At 37.9% G+C, this 10835-nt stretch overlaps 2 protein-coding genes across 12 annotated transcripts in view; one reads left to right on the plus strand and one right to left on the minus strand.

Annotated features, from left to right (window-relative positions):
* Positions 1–10835, plus strand: part of tcea2 (transcription elongation factor A (SII), 2) — a 125692-nt gene that overhangs the window by 11205 nt on the left and 103652 nt on the right. For 2 of the 5 annotated variants that reach the window (XM_051424381.1, XM_051424377.1), the window contains exon 10: positions 742–1213. In XM_051424381.1, the coding sequence (XP_051280341.1) occupies positions 742–750 (9 nt within the window). In that variant the 3' untranslated portion in view covers positions 751–1213. Of the gene's footprint in view, positions 1–741; positions 1214–10835 lie in introns of those variants that run through there. The other 3 variants (XM_051424379.1, XM_051424380.1, XM_051424378.1) reach the window with 3 other exon arrangements.
* Positions 6159–10835, minus strand: part of rgs19 (regulator of G protein signaling 19) — a 32288-nt gene continuing 27611 nt past the window's right edge. For all 7 annotated transcript variants that reach the window (XM_051424416.1, XM_051424415.1, XM_051424419.1 and 4 more), the window contains one exon: positions 6159–10092. In XM_051424416.1, coding sequence (XP_051280376.1) covers positions 9904–10092 — 189 coding nt within the window. In that variant the 3' untranslated portion in view covers positions 6159–9903. The remainder of the gene's footprint in view (positions 10093–10835) is intronic.

The raw sequence follows: 10835 nt of genomic DNA on the forward strand, positions 1-10835 counted from the left end.
GTTTGGTGCTGGGCAGGAGGCGTTCAGTGGGGTTATCCCCGCTTGTTTGCTGAAAACTGCTGCCTGCAGAAAGAGCCTAAAGGAGCCTGAACCTGAACCAAACAGAAAATCTGCAGTAAAAGCAAAACTATGTGCTAAAAGAATCAGAGGTTACGCTGTGTCCTGGAAAATCTGGAAATTTAGAGACTAGTTTTTCAGGTCATGGAAATACTTGGAAATTGATTAGAATGACCAAATATCCTGGAAAAAAGTCAGGTGTAAAATGAGCCAATTAAGAGTCCCACCTGAGTTGTAACCCATGAACTGTCTGTATTTCCAGCTCTTGGAGCAAATACTTGGATTTCACAGCAATTTAATATATATGTCTAGATTTACAGATTTGTCTCGACATTTAAAGATCTCAATAGATTCTGATCTGAATACAGTTTTGTAAATTTTTTTTTTTTACACATTTACAAATCTGATTACAATCACATGGATTGTGAACACACATTTGCAGATTCCTGTTCACATTCACTAATCTCAGTACATATTTACAGATTCCTGTACACATTTATATATCTCTGACTGCGCACACACAGATTGAGATACAGTTACACAACTCTCCACTCACATTTGTAAATAGTTTTGCTACAACAATGGTTCCATATTTTCAGCATTTAAAAAAAATTGAGGTCTAATTTTAAGTTGTTTTCACTGATGAATCTTTAATCACAATCTGTCTTTCTGTCTTTCTTCCAGTTCTGTTGAAGAAGACGTGTGTGTGTGTGTGTGTGTGTGTGTGTGTGTGTGTGTGTGTGTGTGTGTGTGTGTGTGTGTGTGTGTGTGTGTGTGTGTGTGTGTGTGTGTGTGTGTGTGTGTGTGTGTGTGTTATTCTATCATGAAGCAAACTGACTAAAGTGAATTGAATGTGGATTTAAAAAATGAATATAGTTTTTTCTTTATTTTGTATAATTTCTTTTTATATATATATATATAAAAGCTGTAATATATTTAGAGACAAATGTGCCAGTTCTTGTTGTCAATCGGTTAAATTTGTTTTGTATGGAGCACTTAGAGTTTATTTCTTATTATAGATGAAGCTTTAAGCCAGATTGAAATCACATTTAGGCGTTGTGGAAACAGTGGATGTGCCTTTCTTTGCCATGTTGTGCTGCCACATATTTTGCCCTTAACATTTATATTAAAGTTGCTCTTGGATTAAGACGATGAACACTGTAGTTTCCTTCTCTTCATTCTGCTTTGTGTGGTTTTTAATGGTTTGCGAAACAGCTTTTTCCCATATTTTAATAACATTTGTTAGAATATTATTAAATTATTTTATGTCAAATATTGCTGTATATGTCGGAAGAAAAGTAAGAAACAATGTAATTAGAGAAATACCAAAGATATGTTTGAGTTGCATTAGAAAAAGTGTCATCAGTTTATTTTTCAACTGTAAAATGTCTTGCTGAGTACATGTCTTGGTCTTAATTCTATAATCCTTTTTTGTTTACATACAGTATGTGCCTGCACATTGTATTAAATGACAATAAAGTTGAATTAAATTGAAGTATATCAGCAGATAATCAATCTGGGAGTTATTACCAACATTGACATCCAGTTTCTGTTACAGTAGAGAGTTAGGCCTTGAAGAAGAAATTGATTTGACTTTAATGCAAATCCAATAGCTATTTACATTTCTCATTACAATTGTGAGATTGAGCATTTTTACAATATTTAAAAATGAGAATGATCTCATGAACTAGTTTACACATAAATTTAATACAAATCTCACACATGTATTCCACTACTGTGAGTGATGCAGATTTGATTCTAGATGCAAAATTCATTGACGTTTTTAGAGGGTAGTGCAACATCTTTTTGTCTATTTAGTGATATCATTATTTTTTACTGTATATTATATTGCTATTTGGACAAATACAAAACTATACTGGTAGTATTTGGTAGTTCACACAATATTAAGTTTTTTCCCCCCCATATATTATTGGAAGTAACAACTTTTCAAAGCTGTCTGTATTGTGTACTGTACTGTAGCTATACTCAGCCTGGTTCACATCAACAAACTGATAAGTATTATGTATTTTCTCTTTATATTGAAGAGAAAACGATGGAGTGTTTGGCTGACCTCTCTGGATGCGAGTTTCAAGTCTGTTTCAACTCTGACCGCAACCAGCATCCCTGATGGGCGTGGTCATTTCCACCTGTAACCACACCCACCAGTGATGTTACAGCCTATTGACAGTGGTACAAGATGAGTAGTTAAACCACTGGAGATTGGCAAAAACACAATTTTCAAGTGATGTTCAAGGTAACATAGAGGAGGATCTATTGGCAGAAATGGAATATAATATTCATAGGTATGTTTTCATTCGTGTATAATCACCTGAATAGGAATCGTGGTGTTTTTCAGCCATCTACATCCATAGACACCGGGGATCGTCTTCCATGGAGTCTGCCATGTTGAACTGCCATGTTTCTACAGTATCCCAGAACAGATAAACCAGACACTGGCTGTAGATAGGGGCGTTGGCGTATTTCGCAACTGCCGTAGTTTCTCGTTCGCGCTTGGAAGGGAGGTTTGAAGCTACCTCCAACTTCACCGATAGATACCACTAAATCCTACAGACTGGATCTTTAAGTCGCCTTTTAAAACCTCAACAGTTTATCAAACAATGTCTGTCACTATAAAGAAAAGTCAGCAGTTTGTCTGACTTTGTCTCTAATTATGTCTTCTTTGCAAAATGCAGTACTATTGTTTAATAAATGACATTTTCTGATCACCTTAAATTGAACAAGGTAACTGTGGCAGCAAATACATCAAGTGGAATATTCCTATATCAAAGAGAGTGTCTCCTCTTACAGTATTTAGAGTAAGAGTCAAAGTATTACAGAACATGTAGACATGATCAGTGCTGATGAAATTCCTGCTTGTCAACCTTTATTCATTATGGGTAACCTAGTTTTGAGATTTACAAGTAAAAAAACAAAAAAACAAATCACATTTGACTCAAGTATAAACCTGGGTTGTCATCTGCATTTTCCAAATGACGCTGGTGGTGCGAGCGTGTTGACAGAGGTGATGAAAAGTGGTGAGAAAGCAGAGCAGAGAAAGCTCCTGTTGTGTTTGTTGTGGAAACACTGCTGAGCTCTTTCCATACATGAGCATGGGAGAGACGGGGAGAGAGCAGGAGGAAGGTGGAGAGACCCTGGAAGGCCTGTGTGATACCAGGTTCTGTTAGGTGACTCCTTCCTGGATGGAAAACAGACTGAAGTCGTGGTTTAGACAGAACACAGGGCAGCTCAGAGAAAGGAATGGTTACCAAGTGAGCTTGTAAACAGGTTACAAACTGATCGTGTCATTTTATTTCATTTTCGATTTTGACCGTATTTGGTTTACAGCGCGGTTATGGGTGAAAAATCATACCTGAAAGACAATGTGATGGCAAATTCAACCAGCCAATTTGACTACAGATTCCTGAAAAATTCTGGTTTGATACTGTATATGTACAGTTTCAGCAGGTGGCACTGACTTATGCAGGGGTGGCATCAAGTATGTGTCTCAGCTTCCCAGTCATTCCCAATTTATGCAATTCTAATACTGTTTATGGATGCCAGTAAGCAGAAAAAACGGATGGATGTTGCCCAAAACTACACGTAAATAGCATAAAGTGGGCAGATCTCCAAAAGGGAGACTTGTGGTTACCCATAGAACCAATTTTCTTTAGGTCAGAGGCCAAGGGAATAGTTTTTTCAGGACAATTGTTATGAAAATATTAGGAATTTTACAAATCCAAAATATAACATTTACTACTGCTAGACTAAGAGGATATGTTTTTTATGTCTCATAACACAAACACATAAACTAGCAGAAAAAAAGTTTTGATGTACTTTATGCAGCTGGAATAAAAATAGAAATAATTTAATCCAGATAAAATTAACATTTTCCTGTACTTTTATATTCAGTAGCCTACTATTTGGCTGCGATGCAATATTTTTCTAATTGAATGTGGTTCAATAGTTTAACACATATTAAAGTAACAAAATCTTCAGCTAACTTTGAAACAGTAAAGCATTAAAAAAACATTCTGACTTGACATTGACTTAAACAGCAAGAGTGCTGAAAGTGGTGAGCAGGAGAAGCGAGGATTATCCGCGTTAAACAACAGAAAACTAGAGAGTGGAAACATGGATCGACAGATAAAGTGTTTATGAGAATATGGAGGTATGAGTATGATGTATGACGTGTGTATCCATACACTGTGTATAAACCTATGTAGGTATTCGAGAATTAATCCTAAACACAAACATATCAGGTTACAGTGACCTGTGGAAAAAGACCAGACCTGTGTGTATGTTGGGTTCATTTAGGAACCGAGTGTTGGGAGTATCAACAGAGAGAGTCGGCTGCAGCAGCTCCGTCTCTCTCTGCTCACTTCATGTTCCCTTTCAGTTCAAACTGCAGGGAAGTGCCTGGTCAGATCCCTGCTTTTGAATACTGGAACCTAACAAATTAACAATTGAGATAATTATATTAGAATTACTCTGATTTTAATGAGTAAAAATACAATGTACTGTACATATTTATTTAAATATTTATTCAGAAATCTTCCATGGACCCCCTGCAATACTCAAAAAGACCACTAAGGGTCCTAAAAACCAACTACGTCATTTGTTATTATTTGTGAGAGACCCCCTAGCGGCTGAAGATGACGTACTGTACGTTTAAGCCACAGACCGTAAAATCTGTACTCATTAAGGCCGTAAGCTGCTTGCCAAAATGTGCCATGGGAGATGTAGTTAACTTCTCCCCTGAAATTGTTATGTACACAAACTTACATCTTCATCTTTTTATCAAAGAACCAGATATTTTCTAACGCAGTTGGTAATATTTTGGACTAATGGTTCAACCGGGAGAGTTTAATGCTGACCCAAACGCTGTGTCACGTCACTTTGCTTATGTGAATAACCAGCGGGACCAGGGGAACCCAAAATAGCTTCTCCCACTTTGCAACTCTATATCAGTGCCTGCTTGAAAACCATATTGACTATGCATTTGATATTTCTTCATGGAGACTACAAAGAGTAAAATATGCACATGGCAACTTTGATCAGTCTGCAGTCTGTCAGGTTGTCTGCTTGCTTTTTGTGACTGCATTCCTCTTACATTAAGGCAGTGGTGAGTCAGTTTGGATTTATTATAAAGCAATTTGCTGGTTTGTTTATCTCATTATTCTATTTTAGGTATTTTAGGATGTGTACATATTTTGAATATCTGTTGTGTGTGTGTGTGTGTGTGTGTGTGTGTGTGTGATGTTTGGTGAGAGCTCCATCGCCACTGTTTATGTCTTTATATTGACATAGTGGTTAGAGTCTGTGAAGAGCTGCGGGGGCGTGTTGCTGTTTGGGTGAACCTCAAACCTCCATCACACACACAGTTGAGGTAAGAAAAAGCTGCTGACAACTGCCTGCTCCCTTGAAGGATAATTCCAGTTTATTAAAGATATTGGTTTATGTTCCAATCTAACTATTGCTAAAATGCTGGAATAAAGTCGGAGTGTGGAAACACGAGCGGTCAGAAAGGTTGGAAACCACTTTCTTTGTTGGTAAAACTGAAAGTGAGCACACCTGAAAGGTTGCAATCATTGCACAAAGGAATCTGTGTCCACAATTACAGTAAGGATGGGAGGTCAAAGGTGATGCAGGAAGTGGATCTGTTGGACTCCTTTTTAGTGATGCCACCATGTTCCCAGATCTCAGCGTTCATTTAGTTTGGATTCTTATGATGGAAAATAAGCAGAGCTCGACTCCTAAATCAGCCAGGCCGTTGTCAGCTTGTTGCATTTCAGTATCTGTGCATGTCGACCGACGAGTAACAATAAACTGCAGTGCAGTCATTTTAAAAACTAGGTTGAAGCCAATTTAGAAACTGTCAGTTTGGATTATACAAATAACACTAAAACATAATTATTCTTCCTTTAACCTCATACTGACCTGGGAAAACTTTATTTTCTTAATGATTAAAATTTTGTCAATAGAGTAAGACAAGTTGAGGGTTTGATTCCCAGGAGAGACACTCATACTGATGAACTGATGAACTCCTGATGAATGAAAAGAAAAATCACTCCCAAACACTGAACAAACGAAGCGGCTTCTCATTGGATGTTCAAGCTTTTCTGTTTATATATGTACAATTAAAATCACAGTTTTAACAAAATATAAAATAAATAACATTAACAATACTAAGATAAATGCATTCGGAGTGACCAGTCTGGTTAAGACATAGGCATCTCTTTTTTTTTTGTTAAATCTGTCGTTTCTGCCTCCGCAGACAACTACAAACATTTGTTTTCCTCATACTACATTTCCCATGAAGCACTGGGTGTAAGCATCCCATCTCACATAATATCTTCTTTTTTTCTCTATATATTTTTTATTAGTTGTTTTTCATTAATATATCTATATATATATATATATATTTTTTTTTTGCACCTGGGATTTCCTCCCACCCCCCTTCCTGAATTGACCAACCACAGTTCAGCCCTGCAGCCTCCTGCAGCCAATCAGGAGCAGGTGTCCGAGTGGGCGACAGACAGTGGTGAGGTCAAAGGTGAGAGGTCACAGAGGCAGAGGTCAGCAGCAGCAGTGCCCAGGTAGGCCACCCTGGTGTGTGAGTGAGTGTTTGTGTGTGTGTGTGTGTGTGTGTGTGTGTGTGTGTGTGTGTGTGTGTGTGTGTGTGTGTGTGTGTGTGTATTTGTATTACTATACTTATTAGGACCACTTTGACTTTAAATTTGGGGATCCGTATTTTCGCCTGCTTTTCTATGGGACTAAATCAGGGTTTAATTATCCTGAACAATTGTGGTTGATATGAGTTCGCCATGCTTCCTTTTTACTTTCTTTATATTGGAACTTTCCAAAAACTGAAATTCTCAGCCATGTATATTATATTTATGCAGTTTTTTTTATTAGCAACTAGATGGTATGAACGGCATTATTAAATTGGAAATAGTTATGTTAATGTCCATATGACATGACAGCAGCATAACTGCACTGTGTTCATAGCTGTTGGGAAATAAAGAAATGATCCTATATTTTCCCACTGAATGCTGGCTTTTGAAGAGAATAAATTATAGTTTAATTATAATTATAGTTAATTATAATTTCCTCCTTCACTTACTGGAGTTTTCCTTCCAGTGTGTGCAGAGAACCGAATTCAGTGTGAGCTAATTTAACCGTTGAGACCTCAGTTTGTCTTTTAGCATTTAGGAGTTTAATATGAAAATCTCTGCCTGGTGCAGCTTCGAATTTGAAAGCTGATGCATAAAGTAAAAAGATAGAGATTGTCTATGAGTTACGTTTTGATTGTTTAGTCATGAAATGTAAAAAAAGGGCTGAAAGAGACATTTTAACATCAGTCCAAATTGCAAAAGTTACATTTTAAAGTAGCAGAAAACACCAAAACATTATTCGACTAATAGACTAATGCATTATTTTCTATTATAACTGCATGGGAGTGGATTATCAATGCATTAAATACTTAACTGAGAAAAACATTGTGAAATACCACACAGTGAGTCTGAGGTTACAGTTTTCTTTAACTTCGAAAGAGATAAATGCTATTTTGGTGGACTTGGTCCTGTCCTGCTGGGGGGGTTTATGTTTTGGACGAGGAAGTATAGTAAGACAAATTCTGTAAATGTGTGTCTGTGTTGTTTTTCCAAACTCCAGTGTTTTATTGCACCTGTCTGTGGTGTCTGTGGTGTTGCGTCGGGTGGAAATCAGTACAGTCTCAGAGGAATCCTCCTCTTCTTGCAAAAAATCCAGGAAGGGGAGAGAGTGGGAGAAACCAAATAAACAAACAAAAAAAAAAAATCAACATAATTCAAATGTTCCATATAGTTTTCTCTTAAAAAATAGACGTCTTGTCTGTTTGTAAATCAGTAGTCGGAAAGGAAGTGACGTTCGTCCGTTTGTTTATCACAGGAGTGAAATGATTGATCCAGCAAACAAGAGTGGATAAATAAACAATAAACATAAGCAACAAACTTTTTTGTGGTTTGTAGCGGGGGATGGACGGAGCACCCTGTGTTTTCCAGTTGAAAGAGAGAAAAAGAAAGAAGGAGAAGGAATCAGAAAGCATCGGTCTTTTTCTTTTGCCTCTCCATCAGTCCTGACGTAGACAACCGTGGGATAAAAAACAAGGTGATGAGGTGGGCGGAAGTCAGGGACATCCCCCTTTAATTGGCTCTTGAAGGTGATTGGATGGTCACAGGTGGGGGGCGGGGGGGTGGAATTGGTAAAAATCCACAAAAAGAATCCATGGCACGGGTGTATATTCCTCCCCTTAAAATGCATTCAAATCTCCCAAGTAATCAGCAGATGATATTCCAAGAAATACTTAATAACATCCAGACCACTTCCTTCTCCGTTCAGGAGTCGCTGAGGTGAAAAACAGGAGAGATCAGGGAGGACAAGAGGTTCTGAGAGAGAAAATTGGATGAAAAGATGAACAGAAGGACAGAGGTAGAAGCACAGAAGAAGTTAAAAGCAGAGAGTGTGCTCAGCAGCTACAGGACAGGGTGGTTGCCGAAAACCTAACTGACACCAGCAGAGAAATAGAGCCTGACTGATGGCCAGTAAAAAGTGTCAAAAGTATACAGTTATTTTGAAAATGTCCCACTCAGTATGTATCTTTGTAATTAGTTAACTAAATATAAGGGACCCTAGTTCTAACTTGATCAAAAAGGTTAGTTCTTGAAAAAAATCTTAACCATTACAAGACAGATAAATCTTCAGGACCAATATTATCTTACTGCGGATGTATCAGTATCAGTCTGTAAGTCTGTCCACCAGAGAGCACGGACAGGTTTAGTTTTCAACAGCAGATGTAAAATATTATGGTCACAATTCATGAATAAACTAATTTAAGGGGCCCTTTAAAATTGTATGTTAAATATCAATATTGTTATCAGCGACAAAAATCCAGTATCAGTAACTGAAGGTCCACTTACTTAACCTTTTCTTGACCTTTAGAACCAGTTCCTTCTGGACACTGTTCCTCAGCGGATGGAGTTTGCTCAGAACGTTCAAAGTGTGCAAACTCCATACACTGAAGACGGTTGAAAGCTCCAGAAAAAGCTAATCAAATCAAACCAATATCAGCCCATGTATTTATATCAGATATTGATGTCCATCATCAGTCAGCCTCTATTCATGGATACATATTGAAATCAATTACTGGCTAGTGGACGTATTCTACTTTCAAACTTGAGGCGCTGTTAATTCCAATTATAGTAATTAAATTTTCCGCACTAAGATTTTCTCAATACTGTTTTCCTTTCCATTCGAATACCTGTGTATTCAAGTTATTTTTATAAAAAATTACCTACTGCAGCTTTAAAATATTGTTCAAATGACACAAAATAGAATTCTTTCTGACAGAACTTTACTAATACTAAACTATTTCATACAAATATTCTTGTTTTATTGTAATGCTTTGATTTTCTTTGAAGGCTCTTTCATAAGTGAAAAAGAGAAGAGATTAGATTAGATCAGGACAGTAAAGAAAGGAAAAGAGCAAGAAGGACGATTAATTAAAAATAATTAAAGAGGCAACATGAGGAATACAGAAGAGAGGAGTCAACTGGAGAGAACGATGAGAAGAGGAAACGTTGGCAACAGTATCTGAAGTTTAGGACATGGAGGGAAAAAAACAAAACATGAGAAGAAAGTCTTGGCAGTAATCTGAGAGATTTGGGATTCATGGAAGTGAACTGAGGAGGAGTCGGATAATTTCTGGAAAGTTCTGCACTTGGAGGAGTGTGCTAGAGAAGCGATGAAATGGTCTGGCGTCAATCCCGTAAGCGCAGGATCAGAAGAGGAGGTGGAGGCGGTGTGGGACTAGGACTCGGAGGAGGTACGCGAGCCGCCGTGAATGAGCGACTTGTAGATGTTGGAGGAGAGGAATCGTGGGTAGGAGTCCCTGTGCATCAGCGTGTAGATCTGTAGCTGGGCGTCTTCAAACGCGTGAGGCGTGGGGTCCTGCATCTTCCTGTTGATCACCTCTCGAACCCGGGCGTCCAGACTCACCTGGAGGGAAAGGAAGTTTAGTTTAGTGAAAATGGAAGACAAGACATCCAAGGACAAACTGCATGGTTTCCATATTCTAGCATATAATCATCAACCATTCCCAAAAACAGAGCATTCTGCAGTAAGGATTGGTGTTATGGGTCCAGTGTGTAACATTTAGTAGGATCTATCGGCAGAAATGGAATATAAAATGCAAGTATGCATTCATTAGTGTGTAATCAACAGAGACCGCCATGTTTCCGCCAAGAATGGACAAACTCTATCTGCCCCAAAACAGTAGTATTGGCCAAAAAGCAGATGTCCTACATATATGATTGTGCCTGAATGCATCGTGTTAAGACACTAAGACACCAAGCATGTTTCCAAGAGCCAAAGTTATTCATCAAAATACTATTTTTATCAACTGACTGGGCTAAGAAAAGTGTCACCATGGAATAGCAGTAACTAGATTAATTAGATTAATTTTCTGTTGATTTCGACTTGTTTCACTGTTTCTAGTTTGGAAATTCACAATTGGGCAGGAAGTGGGGTTTAAAAGGTGCTCAGAAAGCACTGAAACAGCTGTAGTTGGAGAGCTTGTTTCAAACTGAGAGCAGATCAGGATGCTGTACTCCAACTCAAAACCTCTGTCTTCACTCGCAGGTTGATTAAAGTTGGACGCTGTTTCGTAATGTTTTGTCATTAATTAACTTCTATAGAGGCATACATAGAGTTACCAGGGCTGGAACACACACACACACACA

The sequence above is a fragment of the Dicentrarchus labrax genome, unplaced genomic scaffold (assembly GCF_905237075.1).
Source record: "Dicentrarchus labrax unplaced genomic scaffold, dlabrax2021, whole genome shotgun sequence".
In the NCBI taxonomy this organism is placed as follows: Eukaryota; Metazoa; Chordata; class Actinopteri; family Moronidae; genus Dicentrarchus; species Dicentrarchus labrax.